This window comes from Centrocercus urophasianus, unplaced genomic scaffold, assembly GCF_019232065.1.
Source record: "Centrocercus urophasianus isolate 14NV4802_14NV808 unplaced genomic scaffold, USGS_Curo_1.0 seq_19, whole genome shotgun sequence".
Lineage (NCBI taxonomy): Eukaryota > Metazoa > Chordata > Aves > Galliformes > Phasianidae > Centrocercus > Centrocercus urophasianus.
The window spans coordinates 14,638,030-14,654,062 of NW_024884744.1; the positions used below are offsets into that span (position 1 = coordinate 14,638,030).

At 51.0% G+C, this 16,033-nt stretch overlaps 1 protein-coding gene across 1 annotated transcript in view; it reads left to right on the forward strand.

Annotated features, from left to right (window-relative positions):
• Positions 1-625: 625 nt before the first annotated feature.
• IRS1 (insulin receptor substrate 1) overlaps positions 626-16,033 on the forward strand; it is a 47,921-nt gene continuing 32,513 nt past the window's right edge. The window contains exon 1 of the mRNA XM_042821112.1: positions 626-4,715. Coding sequence (XP_042677046.1) covers positions 1,161-4,700 — 3,540 coding nt within the window. The 5' untranslated portion in view covers positions 626-1,160 and the 3' untranslated portion in view covers positions 4,701-4,715. The remainder of the gene's footprint in view (positions 4,716-16,033) is intronic.

The window sequence follows — 16,033 nt, forward strand, 5'->3', positions numbered from 1 at the left end:
CGGGGAGCGGCGGGGCGGGCCGCGGGGCCGCGGCGCTGGGCTGGCCGGGAGCCTGGCGGCGGCGGCGGCTCGGGGATGGTCCACGCGCTGGCGCCGTCACGTGTTGTTCTGCTCGCAGCGAGCCTGAGCCGCGGCGGCGGGCGGAGGGGCCGGAGAGCGAAGCGCGGCCCCCGGCACCCGTTTCGGTGCGGGGCGCAGGGAAACTCCGCGGACAAGCCGGCGTGGAGCGAGTCGTCGCGGCCGTGCCCGCGTCCCCCGCCAGCCTGGGGCGCGTGAGGGAGCCGTGCCGCCGGCCGCTGAGGCACTGCCTCCTGGAATGAGGAGGAGGAGGAAGAGGGGATGTTCGTGCCGCGCTCGGGCTGCTTCCCCTCCTGCCGCCGCCGGGGTCGCGTTCCGTGTGGAAATGGCACTTTCTCTGCCTAACGAGATGGGACTGAATGGGGTCGGCAGCCTCCTCCGCGCGCCCGAGCGGGAGCAGCAGCAGCCGCGGCGCTGAGCCTGGGGGGCGGCTGTGCTGTGCTGTGCTCCGGGGCTTTCCTGTTGGTTTCTTTTTTTATTTTTTTTTTTTATTTTTTTTTTAATTCGGGAGGGGGGGAAGAAGCGTGCTTTTTTTTTTTTTTTTTTTTTTTTTTTTTTTGGGTGCAAACCCCGGACTTTGCAAAACAATCTCCGCCCCCGAGAGGATATTTAATCTGCAACAAGAATCGCAGCTCGCGGAGGTAAAGTTGAGAGAGGAAGGGCTGCCGGACCTCGTGCCCCGTGGGGACTCGAACCCCGCGGACCGAGGATGCGATTCTCCCTCCCGGCGGCTGCCCCCGGGACGCGGCTTTCGCCTGGACTGAGCGGGACCGGACTGTAACTTATTAAAGACGCGCACGTAGTGGCGATTGGGGCATAAACAGCGACACGAACTCCGGTCTGGTGCCGGAGGCTGCCTCTGCTGCCGAACAGCTGCTCACTCCGTGCTCCTGTCCCTCCGCCGTCCCGTTTTCAGAAGGGGATCCTGAGCTTTTTTTCTTTTTTTTTTTTTTTTTTTTTTTTTTAATTGTAAATTGTTGTGTGCATTTTATTTTGGGTGGTTGTTGACTTTTGCAGCTGGCTCAGCTGTTTTGGGGTCTTGTGGACTGCTGACGGCGGTTGCAGCAGCACTGCCTCTCGCCATGGCCAGCCCCACAGATAACAACGAGGGCTTCTTCTCGGATGTCAGAAAGGTGGGTTACTTGCGCAAACCCAAGAGCATGCATAAACGCTTTTTCGTGCTAAGGACAGCCAGCGAGTCTGGACCCGCCCGGCTGGAGTATTACGAGAATGAGAAGAAATGGAGACACAAGTCGGGGGCCCCCAAGCGCTCCATCCCATTGGAAAGCTGCTTCAACATCAACAAGCGGGCTGACTCCAAGAACAAGCACCTGGTGGCCCTCTACACCAAGGACGAGCACTTTGCCATCGCAGCTGACAGTGAATTGGAACAGGAGAGCTGGTACCAAGCGCTGCTGCAGTTGCACAACAGGGCCAAGGGCCACCACCACCTCCACCACCATCATCACCACCACCACAGTGATGTCACCTTTGGGGGCAGCAGCGTGGGGCTGGGGGAAGCAGGTGAGGACAGCTATGGCGAGGTAGCCCCTGGCCCAGCTTTTAAGGAAGTTTGGCAAGTAATTCTGAAGCCTAAGGGGCTAGGCCAGACAAAGAACCTGATTGGCATCTACCGCCTGTGCCTGACTAACAAGACCATCAGCTTCGTAAAGCTGAATTCGGATGCGGCTGCTGTGGTGCTGCAGCTGCTCAATATCCGCCGTTGCGGACACTCTGAGAACTTCTTCTTCATCGAGGTGGGACGCTCGGCAGTGACCGGGCCTGGGGAGTTCTGGATGCAGGTGGATGACTCTGTGGTAGCACAGAACATGCATGAAACCATCCTGGAGGCCATGAGAGCCATGAGCGAGGAATTCCGACCGCGCAGCAAGAGCCAGTCCTCCTCCAATTGTTCCAACCCCATTTCTGTGCCCCTTCGTAGCAGGCACCACATCAACAACCCTCCGCCCAGCCAAGTGGGGCTCAGTCGCCGGTCCAGAACCGAGAGCGTTACGGCTACTTCCCCAGCTGGCGGTGGGGGAGGAGGTATGGGTGGCAAACCCAGCTCTTTCCGGGTCCGCGCATCCAGCGATGGGGAAGGCACCATGTCAAGGCCTGCCTCGGTGGATGGTAGCCCAGTTAGCCCCAGTGCCAACCGGACTCACTCGCACAGACACCGTGGCAACTCCAGGCTCCATCCTCCACTCAACCACAGCCGTTCCATCCCAATGCCTTCCTCGCGCTGCTCCCCGTCGGCCACCAGCCCAGTCAGCCTGTCATCCAGCAGCACCAGTGGCCATGGCTCCACATCAGACTGCCTGTTTCCACGAAGGTCCAGTGCTTCGGTTTCTGGCTCCCCTAGCGATGGTGGATTTATTTCTTCTGATGAATATGGTTCTAGCCCGTGTGATTTCCGCAACTCTTTTCGCAGTGTGACCCCGGATTCTCTAGGACACACCCCACCAGCTCGGGGCGATGAAGAGCTCAATTACATCTGCATGGGGGGGAAGGCTGCTTCGTCCTGCTGCAGCCTGGCAGCTCCCAATGGCCACTTCATCCCACGCACCTGCCACCCGCAGCAGCAGCCCCGCTATCCCAGCACGTCATGCTGTCCCCGAGCCGGTAGCGAGGACATTGCTGACTTGGACAAGGCGTTCAGGAAACGGACTCACTCTGCGGGCACTTCACCCACCATCTCCCACCAGAAGACACCCTCCCAGTCTTCGGTGGCTTCCATTGAGGAGTATACGGAGATGTTGCCTTCTTACCCCTGTGGCAGCAGCCGGCTGCCCTCCTACCGGCACTCGGCCTTTGTGCCTACTCACTCCTACCCTGAGGAGTGTCTGGAGATGCACCACCTAGATGGCAGCCATCATAGGACCAACTCTGCTCCGCACACGGATGATGGCTACATGCCCATGTCCCCTGGCGTAGCCCCCTTGCCCAGCGGTGGGGCTGCCCCCAAGGGCGGTGATTACATGCCCATGAGCCCCAAGAGCGTGTCAGCCCCGCAGCAAATCATCAACCCTGGCAGAGGGGGCCGCCACCCTCAGGCTACGGTGGACTCCAACGGCTACATGATGATGTCCCCCAGCGGCAGCTACTCCCCGGACAGCGGCTCTGCCGGCTACGGCAAGATTTGGACGAACGGTGCCGGCCACCACCCAAAGCTCTCGGTGGAGAGCAACGAAGGGAAGCTGCCCTGCGGCGGCGGCGACTACATCAACATGTCCCCGGCCAGCGGCTCCACCACCAGCACGCCGCCCGACTGCTACTTCGGGGCGGCGGGGCAGCCGGGCGTCGAGGAGGCGGCCGCTGCGGTCCTCCACAAGCCCATCTACTCCTACTTCTCGTTGCCGCGCTCCTTCAAGCACGTGCACCGGCGGGCCGGCGGGCCGGCGGGCGAGGAGGGCAGCCCCCAGCCCCGCGTGGCGCTCGGCTCCGGCCGCCTCCTCTACGCCGCCGAGGACTCATCGTCCTCCACCAGCAGCGACAGTCTGGGCGGCCCCTGCGGCCCCGAGGGTCCCGCGCCGCGCTCGCAGCCCCCGCGCAAGGTGGACACGGCCGTGCAGACCAAGGGCCGCCTGGCGCGACCCACGCGGCTGTCGCTGGGCGGCCCCAAGGCCAGCACCCTGCCGCGGGCCCGCGAGCAGCCCCCGCCGCTACCGCCCCCGGAGCCCAAGAGCCCCGGCGAGTACGTGAACATCGAGTTCGTCCCTGGGAACAAGCCGCCTTTCCCCTCGGCCGCCCCGGGGCTGCCGCGGCCGCCGGGCGGGGAGGCCGCCGAAGAGTACATGAACATGGAGCTGGGGCCGCCCCGCGCCCACTGCCCCAGCGCCTTCGCCGCCGCGCGGGCGGCCCCCGCGGCACGGCCGGGTCGCGGTGCGGCCCCCCCCGGCCGGGACTACGTGAGCGTGCAGCTGGGGGGCTCCTGCTCGGACTGCGCCGACAGCCCCTCGCCCTCCTCGCCCGCTCCGCTGCTCGGCTACGCCGACGCGCGAGCGGGCCGCTCAGCCGCTGAGAAGCCGCCGCCGGCCGCCGCCGCTTCCCCCGAGCTGCCGCGGTCCGCGGCCGAGCTGGCGGCGGCGCCGCCGCGCTCCTCCTCCCTGCTCGGGGGCCCCGGCGCGGGCAGCGCCTTCACCCGCGTCAGCCTCAGCCCCGGCCGTAACCAGAGCGCCAAGGTGATCCGCGCCGACCCGCAGGGCGGCCGCCGGCGGCACAGTTCCGAGACTTTCTCGTCCACGCCGAGCACCGCCCGCGGGGCGGCAGGCGGCGGCGGTCCCGGGGCGCCGTTCCCCTGCGGCGGTGCCGGAGGCGCCGAGGAGGTGAAGCGCCACAGCTCGGCCTCCTTCGAGAACGTGTGGCTGCGGCCCGCCGCCGGAGAGCCGCCGTCCGCTAGCAGGGGGCCGGGGGCCGCGCTGGAGAACGGACTCAACTACATCGACCTGGACTTGGTGAAGGACTGCGGCCACCGCCGCCACCACCTGCATCCCCCCGCGGAGGGCGCCTCCGGCCCGGGGGGGAAACCGCCGCAGCCCCGCTCCCCGCGCGGGAGCAGCCACTCCAGCGACGACCTGAGCGCGTACGCCAGCATCAGCTTCCAGAAGCGGGAGGAGCCCTAGGAGCCGGCCGGGAAGGTGAGCTCCGGGGGCGCGGCCTCGCGGGGAGCTCTGTGGTGCCCTCGCGAGGGGGAGGGGCGCGGCGCTGTGCCCCCCGGGGATGGCCGGGGCCGGGGGGGGGGGTGACCCCGCGGTGGCTCGGGCCCGTTCCCGGAGTGCGGTGTTAGGGGGCGGCCCGGTTGCTGTGGCCCCGTCCCGGAAGGTACTGCTGAGATGCGACTGCTGATACCGGGTGTGGACTGCGCGGGTGCGGCGTTGCGGTGCGTAGTTACTGTGTGGTCTGCAGAAAATGAAAATGTGAATTGGCTGAGAGCATGGGGCTGGAAATAGGAAGCTCCGGTTTTAATCCTCCTTTGGCTAGCGCTTGCTCCTGCGGCTCGGGAGGGCGGCGAGCCACGCTACTCGTGTTTTCCCACGTGTAGAACTCTGCTGGCGGCATCACCTCACAAGGCTGTGCTGAACTGGGACTCAGCTAGGTTTGGAAAGTGCTTCGAATTTGGGAAGGGCTTAGGAGTCTTCAAATTGTTACGTCCACCGTTTGTGCTTCAGTTGATGTGGAGCATGGCTGCCCCATGCTCGTGGCAGTGTTGCAGGCAGCATGAGAAGCAGGCCCCAAAAGCATGCCTTTGTCATAGGCCAAACTGGTGTGTTTTGTTTTTCCCTAAAGCTTTCCACTTTTCATTTGGAAAAGCCCTATGCTGGGCTGTTGCATCTTGGTTGCAGGTAGCTGATGAGTAGAGGTGTGGCCACCAACAGTGCTGCAGTTCTGCTCTGTGGAGACTTGAAGCAGCTGAGAGCAAACATATCTGGTCCAGGAGCTGCTGCAGCACAATGCAGGTGTGGGAGTCACTCCATGAAAGGTGACTGCTGTTGTGCACGGGCAGCCAGCTCCCTGGTTAGCTCTGTCATTACATGTGCTGTTAGCAGCTCTTGCTGTGTTTGAGCAGCAGCAGTCCCAGTAGTGTCAATGGATGTTGGCACAGATGGCGTACATGGTGGTGTGAGGGGATGAGTTTCATACTGCTCTTTATTATTTTGTTGTAAGTATAATGAAGTACGCTAAATGTGCTGCTTGTATCATGCATTCGCTTGGTGCAAAGGTGGGATGCTCAGGACCAGAGCTTCCATTTTGCATGGTGACAGTGTTTATAGAACCTGAACAAAGACAGAGCAGGCTGTGTGTATTTGCTGCCTGTTTGAGCAGTACACTCATAGATGTTGGTCTTACAGGACTTGCAAAGGCCAGAACCAGTTCAGAGTTCAAAGAGAGGTCTCAGATTAGCACAGGTGTTGCTGCTCTGGCTTGGATGGTGGCAGGAAGAAAATGTTTTGTTTGTGTCCATGTGGCTGTTACAGTGCTCAGTGACCAGATGCACTGCGCTGTATGGTACTCTTTGGGAGCCCTGCCAGGGCTCTGGAGTGTCCCAGTCCGCATTGCCCTGAGCTCCTGCAGAGGTTTGCCAGAGGATGCAGCATGCTGTTTTGAGACTCCCATTGATAGGAGTATTGCTGTTCTTCCCTGTTCTGCGCTAAGACTGGAGAAGCAGGTGCCAAAGAAATCTGGCGCTGAGGTCTGGGGGAGTGATGAACATGTGCAGGAGTCAGAAACTGTGGGTCTGAGGGGCGGCAGTGCCACAGCTGTTCCCTTGCAGATTTTCAAAGACGTGCTTACTTTGCTGTTGACACCTCGCTTTAATTGATCCCATGTGTCACCTTAACACAAAGGCTGTGGCAAAGCTCTCCATCCATCCCAGCAGTGGGGAGGTCCCTGCCGGAGCTGTGCTGATCAGTGGGACAGAATGTGCCCACCTGTCCAAGGAACATGCTGAAAACACCACATGGCTGCTTGCAGAGGGGCGTGATGAAAGGTGTTGTCTAATAGAGGAACTGCTGTTTGAAGTTAGCTCTTCTTCCCCCAAATTAGGATTGGGTTAAGCAAGTAGAACTTCTCCTGGGAGGCCAGGAAGAGTCGATCTGTAATTATGTGGGTAGTCTGCAGCCATGCTGCCCTATGCCCTCCCCATCACTCAGCTCAGCTGCCTACTCAGATGTTAACCCATCAGGCTCCTATTTCTCATGCTGGATTCCTTGCCATCAGATGGAACTTTCCTCACAAAGTTCAGCCTAACTAGTTCATCTTGAGTTCATTAGAGGAAAAAAAATGAATTGTCCATGATAGACCATGCTTAAATCTTTTTGTTGTCAAATCCTCAGACTTTTGTTGCTTTGGAGGTGGAATTGAGGTTTGGCAGGGTAATCAGCCTGCGCTACTGTACCTAATGCCATGCTTGAGAAACTCTGCCTCGAGGTGAGTGGTGTATTGGCCCGCAGGCATTGTGCTCGCACATGCCTGGAACAGTTGTGGAGAACCTTAAGGTAAACCATTCCTTGCTGGCACGAGTAGGGATTGTGCTCCAAGTCTGAAGCTTTGTGCACCCCTTTCAAGGGGCGGCCATGCAGGTTCCATCTCACCCTGTGTCACCTTGCACTGCTCCTGCGCAGCAGATGTGCAGGTGCTGCCTGGAAGGGCAAGCAGGCGGCTGTTGTTGGTCCTTCTGCTGCCTGAACAGTGTGGAAGAGTAAGGAAAAACCACTCGGAATATAGCAGATACAGAGAGAGACAATCAGGCCTGGTGAGGAAGAGCTGAAGCTGCAGGTATCAGTAAGGGATGGGGAAGGCTGCTTCAAGTGCCCTTTCTTTGCTCTCCATCTCTTGCATAGCTGGTTTTTATTTATCCCTTTAATCTCAGAAGTGGCGGAAGAACTGTGCCTATTCAGTTTTCTTTCTCCCTCTCCATAGAGCAGGCTTCTTTTCCCCTTCCCCCCAGTGAAGGCCAAAACTATCTGGATAACTCTTGTTTTATCCATTCAGGAATGTTTTCTTGTTCCAGGCTACAAGGCAAGGACCTCACATGTTTGCCATTCAACTCCCAGTGGGTAAAATGGTTGCTGCTGCTCTGCTGCAAGCCAGCAGCTCCTGTCTTTGTCCTGCTGCTGCCCAGTCCTTCCCCCTGTCCATGTCACTTGCAGGTTGCTGGGGCATTACACTCTTAAAGTTTCTTTTAACTTCTTTGAAGTGTTCTTGTTTCTCTGAACAGTAAAGATACTGGCTTAAACAATCGTGTAGATTTTCGAATAATAAAAGAATAAATAGATCTTTCCCACCCTCAGCTCTTCTCTGCACTCTCTCAAATCCCGTTGCTTCCATTGTCACACACTGTGGGCTGTTTCCTAACATCTGGCCCTGTCTTAGCCTTTGTAGCTCTCTTCTCCTCTCATTCTTTTAAAAGTGCAACAGTGAAACTGCTGGGAGCTCCCCTGCCCACACACTTTCTTCTGCTTGGGAGAACTGGGGACTGATTCATGTGCCGAGATCAGCCCGTGGCTCCTCAGTGCTTGGATCCTGTGGCAGGTAGATTTCTGTGCTGCAGTAGCCAAATCCTGCTGGAAAACAGCAGCCTGTGGCATGAAGCTGAGGTGAAGTTTGGGGAGTGGTGTTGCATTCTAAGGCATTTTATTCCTGCTTAGGATCTCGCGTGCACAGGTGATTAGATGTAGGAAGCACATTCTCAACTTTGGGATTGGTACGAGAAGAGAAACCTCCTAGGAGTATCAGGGGTATGAAGATAAACTGCAGGTAGCTTGTGCTCAGAACATGCAATCCAAAAATATTCCAGAAAGGAAGGCAGTGTATGTTGGCATACGAATAACAGGAAAGGCTGAAGCAGGATCACAGAATGAGGCAGGTATGTGGCTTTGATCTCCAGAGCTTCAAAGCACAGGCATTATTCCGCCGCCTCATTTCCATTTTGTTGATGAGCATGAGAACTTGTGAAAGTGAGTGCTAATAACACTGAATAGTTTATGTGTGGCCCGAACAAGTGGTGACTTGGCTCCCTTGCAGCTGTAGCAATGCCTCTTTGCCCAATGCGTGTTGGGCCTTGGTGCTGTAGGACAGCCAGACAAGGTGCGACAACAGCTGTAGGGGGATCCTGCCTTGTGTCTGGCTCTAGATAAGGCAGGGCTCTATTGAGGTGAAAAACGGAAATATTTTTTGTGTCTCCTAAAGATATACATTAGGGCAAACAGAAGATTACTCTTGTATGAGTGTTCAGTATAAGTGGGATGGCTTCTTGGGGTGTTGCTTTCTATTTTATTTTATTTATTTTTTATTAATTTTCTATAATCGGATTTGCTTCTGCAAGTTAAAAACTTGAGGTGAACAAATGAAACAAAAAATTACCAAAGCAAGATGTGTACCATTAAAAGAAGTGTGTGGGGTAAGGTTCTTTCCAGAACTGAAAGAACAGAAGTTCCCCTATTTCTGGATCGGCACCAACACAAATACCAGTGCATTATGAAAGTTTTCCGTGCTCTGTGGGCATTACTGTAGTCAAAACTGTGCACTACTTACTGTGCGAGCACACCAGTTTTGCCCAAACCTAATTATTTGCCAGAATTGAGCCTGTCTCCACGTATCTGCATATTTGCAGTTGTCCTGTTTAACAAAAACACAAGCTTATAATTGCATTTTTTTGTTCATTTGTTTTTGTAGTTTGGACAGTAGATCCACTCCTACATTAAATTTTAATGCTCATTTATTCCCTCCTCCTTTAGTTTTAATGACAAGTTTCTCAATACTTCTCTTTTTTGTTTTCCTGGCTTAAAAATTGTAACTGTATGATTTATTAACTAGTGCAGTAGATAATGAAGTACCATCGGGACTTGTTTACCCCATGGGTTCCATGTTTATCATAGAATCGTAGTGTCATTAAGGTCGGAAAAGACCACTAGGATCATCTAGTCCAACCGTTGGCCAGCCACCAGCCACGTCCCTCAGTGCTGCATCTCTATGTTACTTGAACACCTCCAGGGATGGTGACCCCCCACCTCCCTGGGCAGCTGTGCCAGTGCCTCACCACTCTGAGAATAAATTGTTTGTGATACCCACCTGAATCTCCCCTGGCACAACTTGAGGCCATTCCCTCTCATCCTTTCACTGTTACCCGGGGGTAGAGGCCAAGCCCTGCCTCACCATGACCTTCTTTCAGGGAGTTGTAGAGAGCAGTGAGGTCTCCCCTGAGCTTCTTCTGGACTGAACATCCAGTTCCCTCAGCTGCTCTCCATAAGAATTGTGCTCCACACCCTTCACAGCTCCCTTGCCCTTGTCTGGATACACTCCAGGGCCTCAGTGTCTTTCTTGCAGTGAGGGGCCCAATGTCAGTGTTTTAACTGGTTTCTGAATATGGTTTAATTTTGAAAATGAAACAGCACTGCAGGGCAAGGAGGACACTCATTTTTAACTAGCAACTGTGGAGAGTCACGTGTGTTTACTTAGATAACGTTCATAAGTGGGGAAATACAACTCCTAAATTAGGTACAAAACAAAGAAGAGTGAGTGAACTTTGATATCCAAGAAAGTATTGCTGTTACGAAATGTGTGGTGAAAGGAAAACTGCATTCACATAGATTTTCTTTAACTGCAGTATTTTTTTCTTAACTCTGCACTGATTGGGCAGTTACAATAAATTCCATTAAAACAGGTTCACTGGAGTTTCACAATTTTTCTTCTGGACTAGGAAGTATGGATTCCTTTAAAATTCTTTAATGTAATATCTTGTGAAAGAAAACCTTAAATGGCAAAAATGTTGTGGCTTGTTCCATCAGATCTTGGGGTTTTCACTTTGTGATAAGAGCTGCAATGCAAAAATGTTAATATTAACAAATGTATCTAAGTTCGCAATTTGTCAGAATGTTAAAAGCTGGCTCTTGGTGTTCTATGTGTAGTGCATTGCATTACCCGTTCGTAAAAGTGAGTAGCATTATGCTATTTTTACCTCCTTCTGCCTTCTAGATGAATGGTAATCGTGATGGTTATTATTCTGAATTTGTGAGATAAAGGTAGTGAAGGAGAGGTGTCGGTGACTTAAAAAAGATTCTCAAGTTCAACGGCTTTATTCTCTGCTTACAGAAATGTTGGAAAATAGAACAAAAGGCAAGGTGTGAACAGATAAAGGAGGTTTAAATAAGTCTGGCACACTTTAACTAACTAAAAGATGTCTTGATATATATCTCTCTGATCATGTTTGACACATCTAGGTCATGTTCTCTGAAGGCTGTTATTAGAGATTTAACCTTGGGTAATTGCAAACTGTATTTTCTTCAGAGCGGTGTTTGATCAGGTTCGTGGGGCAGCAAAAGTTTGCGTGTGTTCAACTGTTTGTATTAATTTGGGAGTCTGGTTAAGGGATCTGCTGTCAGCCACCTGAACCGTACGATGAGATGCACCCGGGCTGTGGCATAGCGTGGAGGTTTGCCCGCGTACCACTTGTCAGCTGTTGTAAGGTCCCATTTATTTGGAAACTGGGGATGTGGAAAAAATGACCAATTAGGTTTTCAAGAAAGGTACAGTTCAGGAGAAAGGAATTAGGTTATAGGAGTGTTCCACTCGTTGCAGTTAGCAGAACAACTGAAGTGTGCTTGTACGATTGAACTGTCTGACTAAACATGTTATGAATTCAGTGTGGGAACATCTGCAACTACAGTTTAATTTGCTATTTCTTTGTATTTTTTATTTTCCAAGTCTGTGTAGGTTGGATATTAGTAAGTCACTAGGGCACCTAAAATCAGAATCTGAGGAAAAACAGAAAATATCCATCAGCCTTGATTCATATCCTTCAGTGCTTTGGCTTTCTGTGTAGTGCACAAGTGTTTTTGTAAAAGGTAACTGTGAGGTGGGAACTCCTTAAGTTGGCTGTGCAACTCAATAAAATGCATAACCAAACTCTGCAGGAGAGTTTTCCTTCAGTAGAGCAGTTCTCTGAAGGTGTAAAAAAAGAAAAGCTCCACACAAGTGAAGAGTGGACCAGTGATTGCGAGTTCCTTCTGCCAGTATTTGACTGAATTTACACTTAAATCAAAATAAACAACAAAAAAAACAAAACAGCAATAACAAAAGCAACAGACAACTGAACAACAGTCCTTTATTCCTGCCTTGAGATAATGCACATGTAGACATCACCAGTGACGTCTGTTGTTAAACACTGTGTCCAAATGTATATCTTGGCCAAGAGAATGAAACAACCTCCAGAAGTGTACATTGAAGTGGGAGATTGTCTGAGTTTGTTGCTCCTCTTACTGCATATCTCAGTTTGAGTCTTGCTTGCCAGTCTGTAGGTGACAGCGAGGGAGTGGAGCAGAGATGTGGAGCTGGAGACACCATGGCTGCAGCCAGGGCTTCCCTGCTTTGGTTCTGACTCAAGCTTCCTGTACTTCAGAGGTGCAGGAGAGATCTGAAGTGACAGCTGATTGTGTCAGTGAGGAAACCTAGATTAAAATACTTGGTGGTAATTCATCTTCATGAATTACATGAAATGCAGCCTGGCCTGCATTTAAAGAGCAAGGTAGGAAAGGATTTTTTTTTTTTTACCCATAGAGAATGAGAATAAATAACGTTTTACTTTGGAATATATCCTTAAGGATGTTTCCTTCCATAGACTGCTTGCATTTCATGGAAGAGACCAATGGAGGTAGCTCAGCTGCACAGTTGCTGAAAGAGGTAGGAAGATGGGAAAGGATCTGGAGGGCAAGAGGTACGAGGAGCAGCTAAGGGCCCTGGGTCCAGCCCAGAGCAGAGGAGCTGGGGGAGCCCTCATGGCAGCTGCAGCTCCTCACAGGGAGCAGAGGGCACAGGTGGGCACAGAACAGATCCCAGGTCAGTGGGCAAAGCCCCGAGCTGCCAGAGTTCAAGAAGCATTTGGACACTGCTCTCAGAGATGGGGTTCGGGTGGTCCTGTGTGGAGCAGAGGGCTGGACTTGAGGATCTTTGTGTGGGTCCCCTTCCAACTCAGGATATTTAATGGTTTTGTGGCAACTAATTTTGCTCAGAGGATTTGGAATGATTTGGATTTCAGTGAGGTAATAGGTTGCTTGTTGCGGGAATGCGGATGTTTATGATGGCTGTACGAAGAGGAGTGAGCCATGCTCTTCTTGCAGTGCTAGTAAATTCAAGCCAAACAGTTTTCATCTGGTGAAAATAAGTGATACTTCAAATCCTTGTGATGGTCAAAGTTTGTTTTGGGCAAGTCACTGCTGTGATAAGAGTGAAAAAAGTGCCTCTCTTTCTGTCCGCTACATTTAACCTATTTCTGTTTTTTACTTCCCTGCTCACACAGCACAGGCACAGGTGTTTCTGAAGTCTAAATGTGCTGAAATCAACTGAAACAAAGGAAACCGGTAGTTGAGGAATCTCAAAAAGCTGCTGCATCTTGGATGTGGCCCTGCAAGCTGTTTGGGCAGACTGAGGCAGCTTGCTGTACTGAAAGGCTCTGCTTGTGCTGTTCCTCTCAGGCTGGGCTGCCTGTGTTCTTCTGGGGCACTTCTCTGCAGCACATCAGGGAGCTGCTGAGGTGTGCTGGGAGGAGAGGGCTGAGGCCAGGTGTCTGTAGCAGTCCTGTGTCATCCTGTACAAGTAAACGGTGGCTGTGGTTAGGCTGGCTTATTAGTTAGCAACTGTTTATATTTCTCCATTTTGCATGTAGCAGCATTCAGTTTTCTGAGAAACAGCAAAATAAAATGAGGACTGTAGTTTGTTTAGGAAGCTGTAGGTTGAAAGCTGTAAATATTTTTCTTATTGAAAGTTAATATTTGTTCTAGTGTCAGTATTTCAGAAATAGTGTTGTATTTTGTTGACTTTATAATCATCTGGTGAACGTGATGCTGAATGTCCTTGAATTCCTTGAACAGCTGATGTGGGTGGGTATCCAAAGGGACGTACCTCTGTCTGGGAGGGAGGCAGAGGCAGGTGAGGGTAAATAGCAGAGGGTGGCACATAGGTGTGCTGTGCCTGCTGCTGTGCTTTGAGCAGCGACGAGACTTCACTCTTCCGTGGAGCCAGTTCATTTATATCTGGTTTTGAATGCTTCAAACAGTATCGGGGTTCTTAAACAATGAAACAAAGCTCTCCAATAAGTTTCATTCTTTTGGGTACGCAGCTTTTCCTCACAAGCTGCGGTACAAGGAAAAGCCCTCCTGGAGGTGTGCAGGCATGTAGCTAGGGCATGTTTTTTCAGGCCTTTGAACTAGGTTAGGAATGTGTCTCAAGATGGAAGAATGAATAGTTATTTGGTGCTCTTAGCCTGCAGGCTTGAAGCCAGAGAGGAATGTTATTGTGTCTTCAGCGCCTGGCGCGCACAGCCGTGTTGTACGGGGACTGGCATGGCTCAGTGCCACCCTGCACACAGCTGCTGGCCACCAGCAGTGTTTCCTCAGTTGCAAGGCTCTGGGAAACCAGGGCTATATCTTCAATTAGGAAATGCCCTTTAGAGCAAAGGGATTGCAGCACAGAAGTATGCCAGCCTAAGAAAACTCTCTGATTACACTGATGTGATTCTCTGAACCCAAATCCCCCTTTTCCCACCTCTCTCTATGAAGTGCTTTCCTGGGAAGAGAATAAGTACTTACATTTCTCTGAAATTCTGTTTTGACCCTGGGGTGGTGGCAGTATGCCCCTGGAGAGAAAGGCAAGCAGAGGCTGAGAAAGTAGGGTGGTTCAGGTTGGAATAACCCTTGGAAGGTTTTCTGAAAAGTAAACCTCTATTCAGAACTAATTGTGCTTTAATATGCTGGTGTTAGCTAAACTAAGACGGACCTGTTTAGTCAGCGCAGTTCTCAAATGCCACTGCTGTAGTGAGTGTGATTGGTGAAGTATCCAGAACTGGGATTTCAGGTACTGAACACTCACATTTAAGAACAGCAGCCACTGCAGAACTTTGGGTTTATTTCGGTATATGACCACTGTAATTACATGAGTGGTTTATTCAAAGCTGAGTGAGATCAGCTGAAAGTGAAAAGAGAAAAATGGATTTCATTTCTTCGGTTGTTTAATTTACCAAAAAACAAACAAACAAACAAACAAAAACAAACAAACAAAAAAAAACCAAAAAAAAAACCCCCACCTTTACTAAATGTGAGATATGTAACCAGGCCCATTCAGTTTCACCTACTAAATATAGAAGAGTCTTTAATACAGTAAATTACTGTTAAATGCAGAGTTTATTTTGTTAAGCAACTTATTTATGTATTCATGTATTTCAGCATTTCATTGGGATTTTCATTCAGTCTCAGCTTGACAAGTCAGAAATGGGAGATTGAACCAACTAGTAAATGATGACTTCTACTGGCCATTAATTTTATTGTTCAAGAATCTGCATAAATATACACTAATGGTATTATCTAACTGGGAATTACACCAAATGCTAAATTAAAAGGTTATATTGCAAATCAGCATGATTTAGTGGTTATCACTCTTTAAGAATGACCATTAAGAACATAAAAAGATAAGTTTCCTCATTTGCTAATCTAAATGTGATTATTTTAATGACTTTAATTTGAATTAATCCACCATGAAGTCAAGTGTCAGTATATACATGATAATTAAATATACTTGAACTGATATGATCATGCAGAAATAGAGCATAGCCACAGAAGAGACCTGGTTCCAGGACCTTGTGTGATCTAGAGAGAGGAAAGCAGACAAAACATGACGCAGTAAGAGACTGGGAGGGTGCAAGAAGAGGACAAAGCACAAGGGCAGGGAAGTGATGCTTAAACGCAGGGAAGATGAGAGAACTGGGCAGGCCTGTTGCTTGGCTGGCCTGTTAGTGGGTTGTCTTTGAGTGGAGTTTTACAAAGTTGGAGAAGGCAAAGTTGTGTAGGAAGGGGTACAAGGAATGAGTGAGCAGGAGAAGGAATTGGAATAATGCTGGCAGCTCACATTTCAGTCAGCGTAATTGAGCTTTAATGACTTGAATGACTCATAGTCTCTTTGCTTGACAGGTCGCTACAAAATTTTAAACATAGGCATGAATTAAGTTACTTACACTGATTTCATTGTATGCTTGCAGTAGTAGAAAGATGTGCCAAGGATTGTCAGAGGAAAAGAGAAAAAAAATGGTATAAGATGTCGCTAACATTTTTGCAAATATATTTTGGAGGAAAGTTTGCATGACGATCCTTCTGCGTGAAGGATCTTCTCATCTTGGTGGGGGAGGGGGAGGAGTCTTAACTTGAATTGCTGTAACCAACTTGAAGCTGATGGGACTAGGGCAACATACCTCCTTTCAGAGTCTGTCCCTTTAAACTTTTTTCCTCTCTGTAAGCTGTTACTACATTGTTCTGTTTGAATTAATAACGTCCCCATTAGTTTTAATTAGCTCTGCTAACGAGTTACTTCTAAAGTGCTACAAAATGATCTGTAATTCAGTGTCTGATTTATCTCCTACCTTGGGTATTTCATCTTTTCCGAAAATCCTTCTCCTGCAGCTCGGTGAAGACAT